At 38.1% G+C, this 22848-nt stretch overlaps 1 protein-coding gene and 1 pseudogene across 2 annotated transcripts in view; both read left to right on the top strand.

The window, feature by feature from the left end:
• The first annotated feature begins 250 nt into the window (after positions 1-250).
• Positions 251-17005, top strand: LOC144633412 (uncharacterized). The gene is made up of 9 exons (XM_078492290.1): positions 251-336; positions 736-807; positions 910-981; positions 6406-6477; positions 6604-6675; positions 7779-7850; positions 9081-9152; positions 10911-10982; positions 16767-17005. The coding sequence occupies exons 1-9, from the start codon at positions 251-253 to the stop codon at positions 16840-16842; spliced, it is 666 nt and encodes a 221-aa protein (XP_078348416.1). The 3' UTR covers positions 16843-17005.
• Positions 17006-21080: 4075 nt separating this feature from the next.
• Positions 21081-22848, top strand: part of LOC144632234 (uncharacterized) — a 28282-nt pseudogene continuing 26514 nt past the window's right edge. The window contains exon 1 of the transcript XR_013566871.1: positions 21081-21123. The product of XR_013566871.1 is annotated as an uncharacterized LOC144632234 (transcript). The remainder of the gene's footprint in view (positions 21124-22848) is intronic.

The following is a 22848-nucleotide window of genomic DNA, read 5'->3' as shown; positions in this document are numbered from 1 at the left end:
ATGAGAACACGAAGCAATGAACAATTACGCTATACAAAGTTTGTATTATTTATTTTAACAGGGATTTGTCTTCAAACGCTATTTTGTTTCTTCCTGTCAGAGTTTTTGGCAATCTAACAAATTTACAATTGCTGTAAGTAAAACGAAGCACATTTGCACTGCAAATCTTGTAAGGTTACGTTTTTACTTGTGAAAAGCACGAAGTAGTGAACAAGTTTACAAGTATAGAACGTGTTTCGCTTATTGTATTATGCATTTTCACAGGGATTTGTCTTCAAACGCTATTTCTTTTCTTCCTGTCCGAGTGTTTGGTAATCTGACAAATTTAGAAAAGCTGTAAGTGAAAAGCTGCACGCTTGCACTGTAAATCTTGTAGGGGTATGTTTATACTATTGCGGTTTTCAGTGAAATGCGAAGTCTGAAATTCAATCTTCAACCAACGGTTTACGCTTTTTGTTGCCGTCAATGATCTTACGGACCTCTCAGGAAACAGAAGTTCACTTCAATTGGGTCAAAAGTTCACGTCTGTCAGTTGTGATTGGTGGATTTCGATCCATTTTGTTTGTTTCAGAATTTTTATGGTTCGTTGGCTGACGGCAGCGAAAAACGCAATCGTTAGTTGTATTTTGAATTTAAGAGTTCGCATTTCACTGAAAACTGCAATAATGAAGAGCACGGTGCAATGAACAGTTATACCAAGAAGTGTTTCGCTTATTGCATTATGTTTTTTCACAGGGATTTGTCTTCAAACGATATTTCAGTTCTTCCTGTCGGAGTGTTTGGTAATTTGACAAATTTAGAAGTGCTGTAAGTAAAACGAAGCAAACACACTGCAAATCTTGTACGGTTACGTTTATACCTATGAAAGGCGCAAACGTGTTTTACTTTTTGCATTAAATATTTTCACAGGGGTTTGTCTTCAAATGCTATTTCACTTCTCCCAGACAGAGTGTTTGCCAATCTGACAAATTTACTACTGCTGTAAGTGAGACGAAGTACACTTGCACTGCAAATCTTATAAGGGTACGTCTATACCAATGAAAAACGTAATATAATGTAATGGGTTGACAAAAAGGTTTTTCGCTACTTGCATTTTGTATTTTCTCTCTATTTATATTTTCTTTTGACCTGGTAGTGTATTTTGTCGATCTGTGAGAATGTAAGTTAAATGCCTTTTAGAGGTTTGAAGTCACGACAGATGAAATATTATGAACTAAAAAAAAATCGTATTGATCGGAGTGGGAGAAAGGGGCTACTTGGTTGTTTAGGAAATCGTACGAATTTTAGTACAGTTCGTGATTTATTGATAAAAGTGTTGTATTGAAAGTTCTTAAACTTGCACGAGCCTTTAAGTGAGTGCAATTTGACTACTTCCAAAACAGGACTGTAACAATATCAGATGTACTTGAATATTGTGGAAAAACACACGAATGAACACGATAATTTTACGCTTCGCCAGGTGAATGAGATGGTAGACAATAAAAACAGCTTTATGCGCAAAGCGAGACTGTGACGTCAGGTGTAACACGTTATTTGATACATAGTCATTTTAGCATCCTCCCCATTAGCATCCTTCCCATTAAAAAAGTAGTTATGTAATAATAAACTGAGGAAAACGCGTTAATCAAAGTGTTAAAGTCTCTATGCTGGATTATATCCAGTTCTTGAGGTAAGTAACAGAGAAATTGTTCAAGTGAGTATTCTAGTCTTTCAGTCTGGCTAGTGGCTTAATGACACGGCCTGACCAGGAAAGCGTCATCACTCCTGACTAAGAAGGGTTGGTCTGAGGAGTTGTTTCTGCAAGGCGAGTCTGTGGGCTGGCATTGCGCTGCAAGACTCGTGCCGTGGAGGTCAAGTCGTATGCTGTGTTTGGCACAGGCCAGGGTTGGGCACTTTGGTCCTTTGTGTTAGTATTTTAGTATTTTGCCTATCTTTTCTGATTTATATGAAGCTGTACATGTTCCATTTCGTGACGGCCTCAGGGAAGTTTTGGCTCCAGCTGAGACTTTTTGTTTGGCTGCAGGGTTCTGGTCCTATTTTCCACGAGACGTTGAGTGGGGCCGCTGTCCGTGCCTTGTTTCGGAGCATTCCTGGTATTGAGCAAGGCAATTTATTGGTCTTTTCCTGATATGACAGTTATACGCAGCATGCGCCTGGCAGCATGCACCTGCAGTGGTGAGGTGACATGGTGGTATTAACTATGTCCAGCTCTTGCCAAAGTTGTCAAATTCACTTAATACAAACTGAGGCCCATGTCAGTTCAGCTGTTTGGGAACTCCATATCAAGCAAGGTGGGCTTTCAGCTATCTCTTCACCGTTGGTATCAGGGACACGTTCAAGCTCCTAGACGTTGGACTTGTAGCAGACAGTGACGAGGTAACCTTTACCAATTGGTACGAGAACGGATCACACCCAGTTTTGTCACAAGCTTGTCAAGGAATTTAATTGATCACAAGAGAACCCTGTATCGTGTCTGCTAGAACTCTCCATGCTTCACATATTTCCCCTACGTTTTTAACTCTTTGTTCATACCGGACTTGAACACATGTTCTCGGGCTCGGAAGATGAGGCTATTAGTAACTACCAGTATATATCATGGAGGCTAAAGTATGTTGCAACAAGAGGGATCGAGTAGTAGGGACTTGTCCTCTGGCCATCCTTTTTAGATAGTTTGCTTCATTTTCTGTAGAGTTGGATCACAGTTGGTGTGTTGACGGATCTCTCAACAATCACGAGGTAGGTCAAGGTAAGTTTTAAGTTTGTGCGTCTTCGCTGGTTTGATGGAGGTATGGTCGGTTGAAAGTGTCTGCTAGGTACATTTCTTTGTCATTCAGATACTGAACCTAACATGACACCTCCATGTTCGATTTGTTGATGACTTGTGGTCTTAGTAGACGGTTACGTGTCTACGAAAAGTTTGCTGGTGCCACATCTCGACAGCAAATACAATCACTGGCATCTCCTTCTCGATTGTCGCGAATATTGTTTCGGTGTTGCTGAGAGCTCTGCTGGCACAGGCTTGTGGCTTTCCTGCTTGTAGAAGTGCGGTTTCTAAACCTTGCCTACTGGCATCAAACTGCATAGACTGCTCCTTACAAAATTTAATGCAGGCCAACACTGGAGCTGGTGTTAAGAAATGCTTTATTTCTTCAAACACCTTGTCCGAGGTCCATTCTGCATTGGGACGACAGCATTATTTTAGTTATTGAGGCAGGTTAGCTCGGTATCGCTGCCACCATGTACGAAAAATGGAGGGATATTGGGAGAAACAAACGGATGAAGACGAAAATTTATACTTCGCCACGTGTGTAAGATGGCGGAAGACAAGAGCTACTTTATTCTCAAAGCGAGGCTGTGACAAAAAGTTTACAAAGTCATGTAATGCACAGCCATTGTACAACAAGTGCCAAGAACTCATGAATTGTACGAGAAGGTCTTGTGAGTTTTTTTGGATATTGAATAACATTAGAGAAGCATATTACCATACATGTGGTGACGTTTCAAGACTGTAAGCTTTACATAACCTTGCGGTTCGTCTTCAGACTACTTTAGGTTACTGATCGTTGCGATTATTCGTTAGTCTTCGGAACAACTGTGGAAACTCTTAAAAATTTCGGAAAGGAAAGAGTAGGTACTCCTTCACAGTCAAATTGGCCAATGCATCAACTAGCCTGACCAGAAGGAACACTAGTACTAGTTATTATAATCTTTCTTTCTTCTTTAGGCTTCCTAGTCCCTTAAGGAACATAATTCCGTCCCCATCGCTTTTCATCTAGTCCTGTCTCGGGCTACCTTCTTGACAGCTGCACAAGATATCCTTTTCTTTAAAGTCTGCTATACGAGTGCGCCTCCATGTCTGCCTGGGCTTCCTGTCCTTCTTTTGTGTTGTGGGTTCAATTCAAATACTAACTAATAAATACATCTTTGCCCTGTTGCGTAGGATTTCTCATTAATTGCATTATATTTTTTAAGGTTTTTGTCTTCAAACGCTATTACGTTTTTACCTGACAGAGTTTTTGCCAGTTCGAGAAATTTGAAAAGGCTGTAAGTTGAATGAAACAAGCTTGGTAAAAAGTGGGTGACGGGCCTACACAGACTCCTTCTTCTTAACATTTGTACATAGTATTAGCCGTTCTGGCTCAGCTCGTGTACAGTATTATGACTGACAGACAAAAGAGAAGCTAGATTACATTAGCTAATCTCTATATCCTCACCGGTGAAAAAAAAATCCACCGGTGACGCCACATTTCAGAATTGGCGCGCTACAGGTGAGACAAGTCGATCATTCCGCCGCCATTTTGTTTTTCAAGCACGCGCGCACCCTTTATTTTGCAAGCAAAGCGAGTGACGCGGAGCAAGTCTATGTTGTTATATGTAAATTTTATTATCTTTAAAAAGAAACAGTTCTTTTAGCATTTTTCCTTCGAGCATTCTGATAAACGATCGTTGAACAGTTATCGTATTGTTATTTTGATTACTCATGAAAATATTTTTTGAGAAGAAAGTAATGATTGGTATACTATGCATAAACCATCTCCAAAGAAGGTACACAAAAAAATGCATGATAATTACCGTTTTCTAATTGATTTTTAGGTTTCTAGGAAATAACATGATAACCTTCCTATCAAACGAGATCCTTGCAAACGCCGTCTATCTTCAAAAACTGTGCGTATTATAAATGCAGTGTGGCACTTTTTGATGTCTTTTTAACCCAGAACACAAACGCTTAGTGCTGCTAGCTGCCTAGTGAAATCTGTCTTTGTATCATAGATACTGAGATTTACTCACGAAAAAACGATTGCTTACAGATGATACGAAAAATGCATTAGCCAGTAGGAAATGTGAACGTTGAAAACTCACTTGTGAAAAAACGTCGTTCGTCCAATCACAAACGCGAACGACAAAAATCCACTAGTGAACAACACCGTATCGCCATTTTGAACTCTCGTCGAAAACAATGGCGACATGGCGAAGACAAGTTCAAAGTTCGTGTCTCAATTTTATAAACGGCTCCATTGAGTCTTTTGATATTGCAGAACAGGAAAATCAAAACACTATAAAGAAAACTAAACAAGACGGCCTTTTTGACAGCGTTTCTTTAAACAAAAGGGGAAGCACGTAGCGACATAGCCGAAATTCCTCCTGCGAAGTTGAATAAACCTTTGAGTAAATTCGCACAAAGGAAGAACAAGAATACGAGCCGGCGTCTTCACACCGAGGGAGTGTAGCGAGTTTGGGTTCAGATGACGACTAAGACACAGCAAGTTTTGTCCTTGGTTTTGGTAGACTGTTTTCTTGACTTAAAAAAGTTTGTTCGAGTTCGCCGTTGAGTTATTCAGCGTTTACCGCTGTTTTAATCTGATTAAAAATATATACTGAACTCAAATTTGCAGGTTTTGTACTACAAGCCTCAGTTAGGTTTTCTATCAAAAGTTGTTTCTGTCAAAGTTGTGATAGTATCAGTAAATTGACATCTTATTTCTTGTGTTACTTCATTAAACTTTTGATTTGAAGGACAAACAGATGTTTTAGTTATTTTAGTTTATGGCAGATAAATGGGCTTCCTAAACACGCGCGTAACTGATAAAACGTCGAGCGATTTTGCTTTGTAAAAACCTCGGCATCTGAAAATTACACCATGAAAAATGTTTTGTACGATTTTTATTCACTTGTTTTGTTTAGTTGTGTCAGAAAATAATCTCGTTCGCTGCGCTCACTCGTTCATTTTCCTATTCTACTAAATTCGTGAATACAAATCGTACGCGCGCATTTTCCATGGAATAATCTCAAATGTGTTTAATGGCAAGGGATCCCGCGCGACTTAGTCTGTTTTAAAATCGCTGAGGTGGAAATTTAAAAATAAAACGAAAGGGGATGTCGGTCTAGTAAAGCCCACATTGACTGGTACCGTGTTCCTGTTTTTCTTTGATATTTACAATTCAATCAAAGTGTTCGTCCATCTGCCTTAAAAGATTTTGGCTTGTACTGATTTTCTTGATAATTAATTATTTTTTTTTCAATTCCAAATACTTTATTCAGAGATTCAACCTTTAGTAAATAATATTATTTATCTAATTTCACGTTAAACAGATTCCTCGTTTTCGTGATTCCCACTACTGGAGCGTTCGATCGACTTATCGAGGATTTCACACTCATGAAAAAAAAGATAAAAATAATGTTTGTCAAATCTTCTCTTTTTAAAGCATTATGTATCTTCACTGCAGAGATTGGTCATCAAACGGTATTACACTTCTACCCGACGCAGTGTTTGACAGCATAAGAAATTTACTTTGGCTGTAAGTGAAAAAAAAAATGCTCCGCTTTGGACACTTAACTGCAAAGCAGTTTTCCTTCCCACATTTTGAAAAAAACGTGTTCCGCTTATTGCATTATGTATTTTCACAGGGATTTGTCTTCAAACGCCATTTCATTTCTTCCTGTTCGAGTGTTTGGTAATCTGCCGAAATTAATAGAGCTGTAAGTGAAACGAAGCACACTTACACTGCAAGCCTTGTTGGGGTATTCTTATACCAATGAAAGGCGTGAAGTAATGAAAAAGTATACCAAAACGTGTTCTACTTATTGCATCGTGAATTTCCACAGAGATTTGTCATCAAATGCTATTAGAGTTCTACCAGACAGAGTGTTTACCAATGTGACAACGTTACGTTATTTGTAAGTGAAAAAAGGTTTACTGCCCTGGAAACGTCGCACGTTATAAAGCAGAAACCCATAAGGGTTTAAAGGTGTATTTCCCTATAATCCGTATTGTACAAAGCGTTTGCACATTCGTTTCCACGAGAAGAAAAATAGGTAATAATCAAAATTCCAATATTTGGATTGATTGTTTTTGAACACGTTTGGTTCACTAAAGTTAAATTTGGTTAAATTCTCTTGTTTCGTCAACTTTAAGTAGTTGAGACAACTTCACTTTGATACACGTTATGAACATCTTTAGTCTCTGTAAGAAATTTACGGCGTTAAGGTAAGAATTCAAGTAACTTACTGCAAAACCGAAAATGTTGTTGCGTGTGACATTACGTGTATAGCGCATTCGCGTGCAAACTCTTCGTACATCCAAATACAGAACTTGACAAATCTGAATCTTATGAGTTTCTGATAAAACAAAAAAACGAAATATGTTATACATTAAAATCGATAAAATCAGATTGATTGCAAGGTACAACGGCAGGAGGGCAAGATTTATTGGCCAATATTTCAACTAGCAAAGCTAGTCTTCTTCAGGGCTAGTACTATAATATAAGGAAAATAATCAATGACACTGTATTATTTTCCTTATGTTATTATTATCTGGTTCGCCCAACCGGTATCTGGGAGGCCATGGGTTCGATTCCCGTCGGGGACTCAGAATTTTTTCTTTGTCCCATGCTCGTGTCATGTAGAACATCTTATCTTTATTATTTATTACCGAGCTTAAAATTTACCATCTTTATTATTTACTATTATTATTATTATTATTATTATTATTATTATTATTATTATTTTCGTTATTTTCCTTATATTATAGTACTAACCCTGAAGAAGACTTGCTTTGCCCTCCTGCCGTTGTACCAGCCTTGCAATCAATTTGTTTTTATTCATTTAACACTTAGAGTGACTTCTGGTTCGAGCGTTTCTTGAACAAGTGTTCCGGCAGCAGACAAGCCAAGCAGTTTTACTCTTCGTTGCGTGGTCCCCTGCATCCAAACTTTTTTTTTTTTTAAATTCGATCCTATGTACTATTTGCACTTCACTTATTGAATTGTGCATTTTCATAGGGAATTGTCATCAAACGTTATCACATTACTATCTGACAAAGTGTTTGCCAGCCTAAAACATTTATGGAATCTGTAAGTAAATAAAAGCACACTAGGAAACTTAATATTATGTAATTTAATACCAATCTAAAAAGGTAAGGTAAAGCCTGCTGTCGAGCCAAGTGGCTCATCAGGCCGGAGCTTCTCCCGGTTTCTGTAGCATTAAGCGGCTAGGAGTATTTCTACTTCCCCCTAGGTGGGATGCTAGTCAATTGCAGGGTTACCCACTACCAGTAAATACGTCGGTACCTATTTTATACACCTGGGTCCCATTAATACACCTGGGTGGAGAGAGGCACTATGAGAGAACACAACGCAGTGCCCCGACCACCCCCCCCAGTCTGCACACTAACAACCACCGCCCCTCTAAATGTAAATCTAAGACTGTTGATTGTAATCATTAAACTTGCTCGATTGTTCATTTCCAAGGAGTCTTTGAAATTCGACAAAATTGAAGGATCTGAAGGTAAAACAAGACAATCTGCACCAGAAACCAAATGGTTATATGTTGACGAGAAACATAACATGAAATAGAATAATAGTTCGCCGCTTTCAGGCCCGTAACTAGCAAGAGGCAAGACGAGGCACTTGACTCGTCTTAATTTTAACCCAAAATAAAAAAAGAATGTTTTGTTGGAAATTTAATACCCAGTTGAACAAGATTTTTCTCAAGAAATACCTAATGAAAAATGTCTCTGAGAGCGATTCAGAGCTTCTAGATTTCAAATTTTTTTGGAGGGCATGCCCCCAGAACCCACTATCAAGATTTTGCCTCGTCTATGGCAAAGGTCTGGTTTCGGCCCTGGCTTTTTGTGGCTTCACCAGTGCAACAGACATATGAGGGATGTTGGGAGGACACAAAAAACCTTGTTATATAAATCAAGTTGCTTAAGACGCAAAAGATATATTTCATGTACAATAGTAAGTTCAGGGAGGGGGGGGGAGAATCCAAGAAATCATCGCCGGAATCAGTCACCACAATAAATGACTGCAAAGTTTGCAAGTTAGCGAAGTGATACAATGATCAGAGCTTGCCAACTGAAAAGAATTCGGAAACTTCCGTTTTGAAATTCATTGCGAATTTATTTACTCATGTTAAAGATTGTAAATAAGACCGCATTTCTTTGTTTCTCCCCGAAGGAAAACTGTACCTTGTAGAGACAATGGAAAGCCTTGCATAGGTTTACGTTTTTATGAGAAACTTAACACAACATATAAAGCGTAGTTAGTTATTGGAATTTTATTAAATATGTATTTTTACAGAAATTTGTCATCAAACGCTATTGCAAGACTGCCTGAAAGAGTGTTTGGCAATCTGACAAATTTGCAAAAGCTGTAAGTGCGACGAAGCATGCTTGTACTGCAAATCTGGCAGCGGTACGTTTCTACTAATGAATTGATCAAAAAGTATCAAACGCTATTACATTTCTATCTAAAACAGTGTTTGTCAATCTGATTAACCTGGAGCATCTGTAAGAGAAATGAAGCGTTGCCACGAGAAGGGACTATTTAATTGGGGCATTAAACAATAATCGAGATACCTACTTTCGGCCTGGCAGGAGATACACTCTACAGACCCCTCATCTGCTGATGAATACCGGAATGAAATCATTTGGAACAACCGATTTATTAGAATAGATGGAAAAGCGATTTTTTTTATGACATGGTATCAAAAGGGTGTGATAAAAATACGCGACCTTTTGGAAGATGGTAGGTTCTTCTCCAGAGACGAATTTCAAAAGAAATATGGTCTAAAAGTGAATTTCTTAAAATATTTCGGCCTCCTCTCGGCAATCCCTAGTGGTTGGAAAAACTCCCTTTTAAATACTCAGCATATACCCTCCAATAAGACTGTCAGAGATGACCTAACACCCTCTAATGTCACTGCCAAAATCGCTCGCGAACATTTTGTTTTGAAAGTTCTTAAACCCCCAAATATAGAACTAGAACTAGTCGGAAAAAACCTATCCCCGAAAGCTATCTACCAATTGCCTTTTAAAGTCACGGTAGAAAACAAACTTAGATGTTTCCAATATAAAATCATTCATGGCATCCTTCCCACAAACAAACGTCTTTTTAAAATGGGACTGAAAACGTCACCTCGCTGCGAGCGCTGCAATTTTCCCGACGAAACTTTAGCTCATCTTTTGTATGAATGCCCCATTACGCAAAATTTTTGGCGTGAAATTGTTATTTGGTGGAACGAGAAACGATCTGAGAATTGTTCTTTAAACGTGACAGATATTCTGTACGGCTATAAACGAGACTGTACTAAATTTTACGCCTTAAACCATGTTCTAATCATCGGAAAATATCACATCTTCCAAGCTTGGTTGGATAACAGCCCCCCAAGCTTTGAAATTTTTTATCTCGTTCTCAAAGACAAAATCCTTTGGGAAAGCAGAATCGCTTTTAAAAACAACACCTTGTTGAAATTTAGATCAAAATGGACAACATTAAGCGCTCTACCGCCTCAAAATGTTTCCACTTAGAATGTGCCACCCGCCTTTTCTCCTACTTTCTTCCTTTTTTCCCCTTGTTTCCACTAAAAATTGTATTTAGAACATTCTGTTGTAATCCAACTTTGTACTTGTACTTATATGTAGCGAAATTGTGTAAATTTTTCTTTGTACTATCAATATTGTATTTTTTTTGTTTCGTCTTCTTTTTTTAATAATTAATATTGTAAAGTCTACTGAATTCTCTTCAATAAAAAAAAAAAAATAATAAAAAAAAATAATCGAGATACCGCGAACGCTATGATTGCTTTATGCCTGTCATCCATCTTTATGTACACCTAATTGCAATAAAGTTGTCATTAGAAAAAAGTGAAAAAGTCAACTAGGAATTAATTAAGCGCATGCTTGAAATTTATTCGTACAAATGGCCTCAAAATGCCTAAAAATACGAATAAATCAACTTATCTTGTTACAGAATAAAAAAGTGGGTTCAAAGTGTGCAGATAAAAACTCGTGAGTGTTCTGTAAATGCTACCAGTTATAAAACTACGCTTATTAATTCCTATTTACCTTTATTCTTTTTGTCTTTTTCTGTGACAACGTTATTGCAATGAGTTGCATGTTTTTTTCACAGATTTTTGTCATCAAACGCCATAACATTTTTGCCTAAAAGACTGTTTGCCAATCTGATAAATTTGCAGTCTCTGTAAGTGAAATGAGGAGCACTAAAAACTTTGCATGAGTTTGACATCATGAAAAGCGAACAACGCAATTAAGAGGACATATGCACAAATTTCAAACAAAAATGAAAATTCTTGGCAAGAGCCCTGTAATGGATTTCGCTCATTCTCTTACCATGGGTAGGCCTTAATATAAAATAAATCACAGTATACTTTGTTTGGCTAAATATCGATTTGTTTTCGAGAAAATCGATAATTCTAAAATCCAGCAAAATTGACGCTTTCGGAGCTCAAAATTTATGCCGAGTTTGTTAGCTTCGCGTCGAAAAATAAAGCACTCTGGAAGAAAAATACCTATTTAATATCGAAGAATAACATCAAATTAGTACGTCGAAAGCAATTTCTGCTCTTAAAGTCCTTTTATTTACAAAATATAATTAAGTTTATTCGACACACTTTTGATTTAATTCAAAATAGGTCAAACTTATCGCTTTATTTAAGTATGAGCGAAGCGAAATAAATGGCCGAAAATTTGGTGTTAGACAGATAAATGATTGTTCTTTTCGATACTAAAAGGATTTCCTGGAGAAATGATTTAGTGCGATGCTTTCAGATCTCAAAGTTGCTTAAAATTCGTTAATTTAACCGACCGTGACATTGTTGATCTTATCAACATTATGTAAACATTCCACGCAAAGGTTAATTTTCCCCATGTGAACTTCAACTGAGTAAAATAAAAACATAGACTTGCTTACCGTGGTGTTCGCTGATACATTGTAAATCCTGTTTTCCTCATTTTTCGACAAAACCTAAGCCCTCGGCGAAGCTGTTATCCAATTTTCTTGACGCGCCATTTGTAACTGATTTCCACGTCTTGAAGTGACAGTTCTTTTCCATGCATTCTTGAAAACAGTCCTGAGTCTTAACTGATCAGTGTAAACAGGAATACGAAGTACTTTGCTTTAAATCAACTTAAAGCTTAGCAGCAGTGGTAGATAAATCGATACGGCCGGCGAATCTTCGTTTCGAAAACCGCCATTTGAGATTTGTCGCCCCTTTGTCCTGCGGTATGCAGATAATTAATTCACACTTGAGTAACTTCCGGCACATGAAATCGACAACCACCGTGACCAGATAGCACCCTCCTTTTCGAAATATTGGTCGAGGCACTATTTTTATCATTTTAACATAAGCTCTCAATGAAGAACTTTTGGGCTGAACTTGTAATTAAGTTTCACTTCAGTAATTAGCCACCGTTCGAGAGAGTTGTTAAATGGTTGCATGAAAGCGCTTTTAACTTCCGGGTCGAAAGTTCTTCTGTTGCGTTGCTTCGCTTTGCTGCATATTTTTTATCCAGTTCTTTCCCTTGTTCAAATTCTTGATTAGGCTAAGGCAAAACAGTTGTAGAGTCAACTCTCCCTTATTGAAGATCTCTATAAGACGGACACCTGGTGTTAGTCCTGTCCTTGCCGTTTTTTCAGTCATTTTTATACTCTAACCAGCTAGGCTACGTTTACACGGGACCGGACCGGAGCCGTTCCGAACTGGACCGGACCGGATCAGCCTCTGTTTACACGGAAGCGTTTGGCACCGATCCATGTGTTTACACAGGACGGTTCTGGAACCGGTCCGGAACGGTTCCATAACTTGACCTGCAAAATAGCAGGTCCAGTTTTGGTTCCGTCCCGCACCAGTTCCAGAACGGCCCCGTGTAAACAGAAGGCCTATCCTATCCGTGTAATTAGAAGGCATATCCTATCCGAAAATCGGACCGAAACGTTCCGGACAGTAGCAGTGGTTGATAAATCGATTCGGCCGGCAAATCTTCTTTTCGAAAACTGAGATTTGTCGGCCCTTTGTCATGCGGTGTGCAGATAATGTATTTCACACTTGCGTAACTTCCGGCACATGAAATCGACAACCGCCGTGACCAGATCCCAGATAGCACCCTGCGTTTTGGTATAGTATTGGTTGAGGCACCATATTATTGCTATATTAATATAAGCTCTAAATGAAAAACTTTTGGGCTGAACATGTAATTAAGTTTCACTTCAGGTAGCTACCGTTTGTGAAAGTTGCTAAATAGTTGCATGACAGCGCTTTTAACTCCCGGGTCTAAGGTTCTTCTGTTGCGTTGCTTCGCTTTATAGTTTTTTTTGTTCTTACCTTTGTCCAAGTTCTTGATTAGGTCAAGGCAAAACAGGTGAAAGCAAAATCTAAGATGTTATCGTTGGATCCGTCTTCCGTGAATGTTAAAAAATATGACCATGTATATATTCTGTTGGGGTCCGGCGTAAACAAGGGAAGGTGCCCCCCGCCAGAGCTTGCGGGGAGGGACAAGCGCCTCGCCGTCAGGGAACCCAAATGTTTTAAAAATATCATAGTCATTACATAAATATTTTGTTTTTAAACCTGTTTTCCGGTGTGTTTTTGAGTTGATTTGGAAGCTATTAGGGGAAAACGGTTTAAGTTTCAAATATTATCCGCAGTCTATTCCTTCATAAATAAGACGGTTATAATTATAGTACGACTCAAGTTTCCAAACAACAAGAGATATAAAGTAATGACTTTATAATCACCTTAATTCTCAATTCAATAGGCGAACTTTATTAGGAAGGAGTTGTCGAAGCTGGGGTATTCCCCAAAAACGGCTCTGTGCCGTCCAATGAGGTCGTGGTTTTGGGTTCCCGATCTAGAACGGGATTTTCAATATCAGACGATATCTAGAACGAGATATGGTATTTTGAACACACAAAAGTTCCAAAATATCAGCAGCCAAAACGGGGTGACTTGTTTCTAGAACGCGGTATCTTTTGAATGCAAGTTCTTTCTAACTGAATACCAGAGGCCCTTCCAATTACGCTGGTAAAAAGGGAATGTTATGCTTCTAACAATGCTTGTTTTTTGTCCGATATAATGCTCAACTGTAATTATGCTCATTTTTTTTAATAATGCTACTTTGGTATAAATGCTTTGTTGTACTTTGCAGAAATAAATACAAAATATGGCATCACGTCAGAAGTCCATAACAAACTTCTGATTACGTGTACTTTTCTTCACCTAGCTTAATCTAATGAAGTGAAAAGCACCCTTTCCTTAATTTTTACACCAATAATTTTTTATACAGTCATAAATGTTCAGCGTTTTATTATAAATTGTTTACCGTGACTGGTATTACAACTGCATATACATGATATATGGTCCCTTTTTTCCCCACCCCTTCCCCACCTTTCCTTCCCGCTTTTATTTCGCCCAATCCTCCACAGGAGAAAGAAGGAGAGCTTGTTTACAGGCTAGACTACACAGCGGAATATATATTTTTAACTGACATTCACGGGAGACGGATCTAACGACGCCATCTAAGGCTTTGTATACAGCCAACTCTCTCTGAAACGGGTACCTTCGGGACCGGCTCCAACTCAGTTCGTCTAAAAGAGATCTCCGTCTTATAGGGATTTTAACGTCGTTTCAAATTTTCCACTGAAGAAGGGACAAGAATTTGAACAAGGGTAAGAACTGGATAAAAAATATGAAACAAAGTGAAGCAACGCAACAGAAGAACTTTCGACCCGGAAGTTAAAAGCGCTTTCATGCAACCATTTAACAACTCTCTCGAACGGTGGTTAATTACTGAAGTGAAACTTAATTACAAGTTCAGCCCAAAAGTTCTTCATTGAGAGCTTATGTTAAAATGATAAAAATAGTGCCTCGACCAATATTTCGAAAAGGAGGGTGCTATCTGGTCACGGTGGTTGTCGATTTCATGTGCCGGAAGTTACTCAAGTGTGAATTAATTATCTGCATACCGCAGGACAAAGGGGCGACAAATCTCAAATGGCGGTTTTCGAAACGAAGATTCGCCGGCCGTATCGATTTATCTACCACTGCTGCTAAGCTTTAAGTTGATTTAAAGCAAAGTACTTCGTATTCCTGTTTACACTGATCAGTTAAGACTCAGGACTGTTTTCAAGAATGCATGGAAAAGAACTGTCACTTCAAGACGTGGAAATCAGTTACAAATGGCGCGTCAAGAAAATTGGATAACAGCTTCGCCGAGGGCTTAGGTTTTGTCGTAAATGAGGAAAACAGGATTTACAATGTATCAGCGAACACCACGGTAAGCAAGTCTATGTTTTTATTTTACTCAGTTGAAGTTCACATGGGGAAAATTAACCTTTGCGTGGAATGTTTACATAATGTTGATAAGATCAACAATGTCACGGTCGGTTAAATTAACGAATTTTAAGCAACTTTGAGATCTGAAAGCATCGCACTAAATCATTTCTCCAGGAAATCCTTTTAGTATCGAAAAGAACAATCATTTATCTGTCTAACACCAAATTTTCGGCCATTTATTTCGCTTCGCTCATACTTAAATAAAGCGATAAGTTTGACCTATTTTGAATTAAATCAAAAGTGTGTCGAATAAACTTAATTATATTTTGTAAATAAAAAGACTTTAAGAGCAGAAATTGCTTTCGACGTACTAATTTGATGTTATTCTTCGATATTAAATAGGTATTTTTCTTCCAGAGTGCTTTATTTTTCGACGCGAAGCTAACAAACTCGGCATAAATTTTGAGCTCCGAAAGCGTCAATTTTGCTGGATTTTAGAATTATCGATTTTCTCGAAAACAAATATATATTTAGCCAAACAAAGTATACTGTGATTTATTTTATATTAAGGCCTACCCATGGTAAGAGTATGAGCGAAATCCATTTAAGGACTCTTACCGACATATGTTTGACCGTAGGAAACCTGTGCTCTTAACCCTCGGACGTGCAAGCAAATTCATACTCCCGCCGTGGTACAAGAGGGAGGGGTTGTGGTGCATGGATCCCCCACGCTTTTCGTTTTACAAACGCGCAGCGAAATTATTTTCCACTAAGTAGAAAGCCATTAGCTTACTTTACAAGATGACATTACTTTAATTAACTGTGACGTCATATGACGTTATGGGAGCCGCCATCTAGTATCCGCCATTTTGGATTTTACAGTTTTCGTAGGAGGACAGATAAAAATGGAAATGGATGCAAAATGAAGCTAAAATGTTAATATGTCAATGGAATGTAAAATTAAACAAATCCTACAATTTTGATTAACCTTTTAAGCCCTGATAGTGCCATTTGGCACATAATGTTATAACTTGGTCAATATTTGTTTAATTAATTTGAATTTTGCCACAAAGAGATCTGCAGTTTTCCATTTTAGAACATAAAATAGTTCCTCTCACCTATTTGTAACTTGATTGACCTCTCATATAACTTTTGAAACATTTTTTCCGGAAACAGAATATGAGAAGCAACATATATAACTGAAATTAACCGCGACACTGAGAGTTAGACAATTAGCTATAGTTTAGGGGTATACCTGCTATATACGGAGAAACAAACATTTTTAAACCTTTTTATTTTTTACATTCTAAGGCCATTTCTTTCAAGACCATAACGATCTTGATACGTTTTATGAACTATTCTGGTCATCTTTCAAATGGTGTAAAATACACGAACATCCGGTTAAAAAACCAACTTGTAATTATGACGTTGCCATGCAACGTCAAAACTCATGGACACTTAGTTGACATATCAAACTTTTCGTAAGGGATGAATGAACAACTACTAAAGGTTTCAGCATTATATAGTAAATCCTCTTATCAAAATTTGGAAAAATCCTCGTTGGGGGAGGGGTGGTGTCCACCTCAATCCTTTGTAGATCCCAGGGTTAAGCATTACCTAATAACAGAGATACCGCGTGTGTATGATTGCTTGATGCCTGTTATCCATCTTTATGTATGTTTTTTTTTTCACAGAGATTTGTCGTCAAACGCCATAACATTTCTGCCTAAAAGAGTGTTTGCCAATCTGATAAATTTGCAGTATCTGTAAGTGAAATGAGAAGCTCTGCACTGAAAACTGTTTGCATGAGTTTGACTGAAATCATGAAAAGCGAACAACGTATTTAACCCTCGGACGGACAAGCAAATTCATACCCCTACCGTGGTATTTTATGAATTATTCACAGATATATTTTCATCAAACCCTATTACATTTCTGCCTAAAAGAGTGTTTGCCGCGTACATTTGCAGTCTCTGTAAGTGAAATGAGGCGTGCTGCTCTAAGAAGCTTGCATAACTTTGTAGTCATGAGAAGATACGTCGTTATCTGTGATCTATAACTAAACAGACGCACAGCAAAATGAAGTCTATTTGTTAAATAGAGAATTTATCTTATGGGTTTACCGAAACAATAAACTCAGAGGGGATGTTTGCATGGGTTGAAACTTATGAAGAACTAAATAATACTTCTAAAGCGTTGTTAGTAATTTGTTATTGTTTGTATTTTTTGGTATTTTTCTCGTTTTTTTGTTGTTGAATGTGTTTTTCACAGATATTTGTCATCAAACACCATAACATTTCTGCCTAAAAGATTGTTTGCCAGTCTGATAAATTTACAGTATCTGTAAGTGAAATAAAGCGCTTTGCACTGAAAACGTTGCATGAGTTTGTAGTCATGAGAATGGTGCTATGCACTTAGGCATTATACAGTAACCGAGATACCGCGCGCCTTACGACTGCTTGATGTCTGCCATACCGTATTTACTCGAATAAGCGCCGCGGCGCTTATTTAATTTTTCGCGCCACTAGTGCGGCGCTTATTCGAGGGCGGCGTTTATTTGAGGGCGGCGCTTATTTAAAATTTGGACGTCGCAAAGAATCTAATCGAAACGAAACTTCTACAGTAACTAAAAGAAGGATAGAATTTTGGATAGAAAATAATAATAGGCGAGCGGTAAAACATAATAACTTTGAGCTGCAAAACAACGCTTTTGATGATAAGGAATTTCCAAAGCTGTTTAGAGTTTGTTTGTAGTGCTATTTTTCGTTATAAGGAATTCCTCGAGTAAGCGCCGCATCGGCACTGCGGCGCTTATTCGGGGGCGGCGCTTATTAACTTTTTTGTCCCGAATGCGGCGCTTATTCGAGGGCGGCGCTTATTCGGGGGCGGCGCTTATTCGAGTAAATACGGTATGTTACAGTACTGATGTTCAGGTGACGTCACTGCGTCACCCGTGATGTGACTTTCGCAAATTCATAGTCCAATTCAGTCCAGTCCCTAAACTCTCTCTTCCGCGGGCCCTTTAAAGGGGTTGAACCCAGGCGCGAGAAGAGAGAGTCTAGGATAACTTGCGTGCGCATGCTCAGAACAAACCAATCAGAAACAAGGAGTATGGCGTTACTTTCGTCTCTTATTGTATAAAACAAATAGATTCCATTTTGCCTTTTGTCAGTTCAGTTATAAATTACAAAAGACGTCAAACTGTGATAAGAACATCCGTGACTCAATCGCTTAGCGACAATTGAGCCACGTTTTTATTTACCACATTTTTTTCATCATCCGTGATTTATAACTGAAAAGACGCAGAGCTAAATGAAAATTATTCGTAAACCAAGGGATTTTTCTTCTTTTTTTTTTTTCGGGGCAAAATCTCACGGGGGATGCATATCTGGAGAAAAAGCGTGTACTATAAACCAGGATTCGTTGGGGGAGTTAGTTACAAGCTATGAAAATGTTTATCACAGTGGTGATCATTCCAACGTTTGGTCCCGCCATGGAAACCAAGGGGGTGAGGGATATATAGTCGTGGGGTACGACTTTGTGGGAACAAGGAATTTTTTCTTTTTTAAGACAGAATTGATTACCCCAGCGCTACAGTAGCCCTTATGCATGTTTACGTCGGACTTGCTTGTTTCACCACCAAGCCTCGCTTTCAAAGTGCAAAGTTGTGAATATTATTATGACGAACTCCCAAAGGAGCAAAGAAGTAAAGAATACCCATGTGAAAACTGCATGAAGGTGGCGAAAGGTTGCGAATAATTTGCGTAAACGAGGCTTGGTGGTGAATTTTTAGCTTATGACGTTATCATGCATAAGGCCTATTTGAAATTTCAGTATTTTATTCTAAGCATGTATATTTGTCTCAACTGTCAAATTCACTCTGATTTAGAATTTTATGGAATTTTATATAGTTTACTTAGCCTGCCTTGCTGTAGTGAAGTCAGAGACTAATAAAATGTTTCCATTTAAAAATATATTAAGGGATCTCTCTTACAACGAAATACTGTATTTGCCAAACGAGTTGTTCTGTTGTTCACCACGCTTGGAATATCTGTAAGTATCTGATCCACAGCAACAATGATAAATTTATTGTCTTCATCGCTTCGGAAATGGATTTCATAGTACGATTGAGTGCGTTTCTATCCGATATTTGACATTGTGATCACGTTTGAAATTGATATGTGACAGGTGTAAGAACCATCATTATAACTATTAGCAGAAACTCATAAGGGTTGAAACGTGTAACGCGCGTTCACAGCGTTTGAATATTCAGTTTTGCCAAGTACCATATTTGGAAACACGAAGAGTTTGTGCACGAATGCGCTACACACGTAATGACACACGCAACAACATTTTCGTGTTTGCGGTGAGTTACGTGAATTCCGACCTAAACGCGGTAATTTTCTTACAGAAACTAAAGAAATTCATTAAGCGTATCCAAGTGATGTTCTACAGACTACTTAACGACGATAAAACAGGAGAATGTACCCAAATTCAACTTTATTCAACCAAGCTTGTTCAAAAACAAGATTACGCCATCGAGCGCGAGCTAGCGCGCGCTGTAAATTTAATCCAAATATTTCAATTTTGATTGGTTTATTTTCTCTCCTGATTTTCCAAGTATGGCACTTAATGGAAGTAGTAGTAGTAGTAGTAGTAGTAGTAGAAGTCTTTATTAAGAAACTGGTCACAACAAACGTGTGGCTTTACAATAAAAAAAAACAATCTAAAATAAGCTTAACTAGTAAAATGAACCAATTTTATCCGAGCCGCGTCATTACTATCGTGGTATGGGGCAGTGACAAGTTAACGGTTCGATAACCGTCTAGGTAAGACGATGCACAAAAAAGTGGAAGAAATATCAACGAAATTTTGCTTTTTGATTGCCAGGTTTCTGCAAAATAACATGATAACCTTAATATCAAACGAAACGTTTGTAAAGGCCACAAATCTTCGTTATCTGTATGTATTATAAATGACGACTCACCCGTACTTTTAAATATCTTCTGTGCATTACTAAAGTAGCAAGTGCAGCCAAATGTTTGCCTTATACAGTAATTAGGCTCGACGCGCAGTTTACAATTTTTAAAAATCGTTGATGGAATTATTTTGTAAACGAAAAGGGGACTTGGTCCTGTAAAACGCGCGTTTGCTGTTACAAAACAAGATAGTACGCCTGTTGGTTAACCAAGCGCTACTTTAAAGCCATGCTTATACCAAGGTTCACTGGTTCAATATGTTATTCATGTTTTAAAATCAAGCCTGAAGTGACTGTCTGGAGGCATAGGTCATTACAAGGCACTATTCGCAAAGTGTTTCAGATAAATCCTTAGCACCTGAACTTAACAGTGCAACAATTAACAATGTAACAAACATTAACAACACCTAGCACCGGGCCGAAGGAGAACATTCAAACCTTTGCATGTGTGATCAAGAGCAGAGCTACTTTGAGGAAACAAAAAGTATCTAGTCTTGTTTTGATAGTTTAAGGGTGCATCTCTAAGAAGTAGGTATAATCTCTACCATTTTTTTATCCTACCGGTGGCGATCATCCAGGCCCTAGAATAAGAGGGGGGGGGGGGGGGGGGGAGGCGCTCTCGAAAAAAACTTTTTCTTGGCCCTTCAGACCTCTATTTGTTCTAAAAATAAGATGGGAGCTCGGCCCCCCTGCCCCTCCTATAGATCCGCCACTGCTTACTATTTTTAAAGTTTTTATTTTTATTTTTATCCATTTCCAATTCTTAAATATAAATTTTCCCATTCATGGTTCTTCACTTGCTGCCGATAGGGCACTCTGAGAACGTGTTGCTAATCGCGGAAAATTATAGCGTGCAGTGTTTATCAGTTTTTCATCGCTTAAGGAAATGTAAACCTTATCTAATGGTATATTAATTTCAAGAAGTTTAAGAACTACATTTTTCTCAGTGACGGATGTATGTTTTGTACTCTTAGAATTCTAAGTGCCAACCAATTACAGAGTATTCCATATCGAGCCTTCTTTCATGTTACTCCAACAATGGCAAGCCATTTATTGGTGTCCGACCACGTATTGTGAGTATTTGCATTTTTGGCTTTTACCCTGACTTATTGAATTTTGGATGGAACTCCTTCTCAGTGTTTTCGTTCTATTAACGCGCACTAAAACGTTTTTGTACTGAGAAGAGAGCCCTTAGCTTACTCTACTTGATGACATGATTTTTGTTGGCTGTGTCGTCACATGACGTCATATGATGTAATTAGACCCGTCATCTTCAATCCGCCATCTTGGATTTCACTATTTTCTTAGAAAGTCAGAAAATAACGGAAATTGATGCAAAATCAAGCCAGAATGCTTATAGAATGTAAAACTATACAGATCATACAACCTTGTTAAAAAAACTAAAGAAAAATGTCAAAAATGAAAGTAATTTGGCCAGACTTGCTTGTAATTATGACGTTGCCATGGCAACGTAAAAAATCACGGACACTTGTTTGACTATCAAAATTTCCGCAAAGAATGAATAAACAGCTACTGAGAATTTCAGCATTAAAGAGTAAATCTTTTGAAATTACCCGTGTTTTATCCTTCTAGCTTCTCTTTCCCTTCTTCGCCGTAAAACTGCAATAAGGGAGAAGATAGGAGGCCACAAGTTTTGCTCTTTCATAAAAGGCTCCCATTGTGCAGGATCTAGTACTAAAATGAATGTATTTCGTAGGTCTTCACTCATACCAGGCGATCTGGACTATCATACCAGAACTGCCTGATCGCCTTTACTCGCTTCCATCGCCGACGATCGTCCCGGTAGTTGCAAACGATCGATGTGGTAGAAACGATCGGGGCGATCATATGACAACAAGCCTTTAGCGCCCACTTAAGTTAGCAGTTAAGAGGGGTTTGCTCTACGGACCGACTAAGGTATGCAAGATAGCAAAGACCGATTTTCCCAAACTTTGCCAGAATAAAGGCCTCAGTAAACTAGTTCTAAAAATATAAGTTTCGGATCCTTAAGAAATTTTTTGATTTTTTAGTAGAATTTTTAATGTTTTGCCCGTGGCGGCACGCTAAATCAACGCCGAAATAGCGACTTTTGTGAAAGCTGTTATTCATATATTAAAAGCTTCCTAGAAAAAAATTACCAAGGAACTTAAAACCTTTCATTTCCTCTGTCTATAAGTGGTGTTCAAATTATGTGGAACAAAAACTGGAATTTTTAACGGAATTTTTAAGTTTATACATTTTGACAGTCGTAGCAACAGCCGAATTTTGTCTAAATTCAAGGGTCAAAAAATCACTCTGGTACACGACTTTACCCTTTAAGACTATACGCCGTAGAAAGAGAAATTTCCCATCTACAGTTTCCACGAAAAAAAAATTGGGATAAACGAAACGACGAATTTTGAAAGCGTTTTGAAAATAGGTCACTCGAGTCATATGAGTGACCTTTCGACCTTCCGTGTCAATAACAACAACTAACGGAAGGTCTTCAAATGTTACGTTTCTTCGTTAAAATACGTGTAATTTCCACTTTGTTGCATGCTTTTAAATAAAAGGAAACCAGGTTTTTTGCGGTGGAATTGCTTATTTGCTATGTTGGCGAATTTGTTCGAAACTTTCGCGAGAGTTTTGAAATGCGAGCTTATCTTCTGCTTTGAGCGGTTCCGGTACGTTGATTACCAAATTATACTTTCGAATCTGCTTTCAACGAGAATGTGGCATCTACAACGAAGTAAATACCAAATCTGAGCAATATAGAAATATTTCTTACCTTTATGATTTTTCCTAGTCCAGAAACCACA

This window comes from Oculina patagonica, chromosome 12 (genome assembly GCF_052425735.1).
Source record: "Oculina patagonica isolate OP01 chromosome 12, crgOcupat, whole genome shotgun sequence".
Classification (NCBI taxonomy): domain Eukaryota; kingdom Metazoa; phylum Cnidaria; class Anthozoa; order Scleractinia; family Oculinidae; genus Oculina; species Oculina patagonica.
This window is presented reverse-complemented; position numbering and strand designations above follow the sequence as displayed.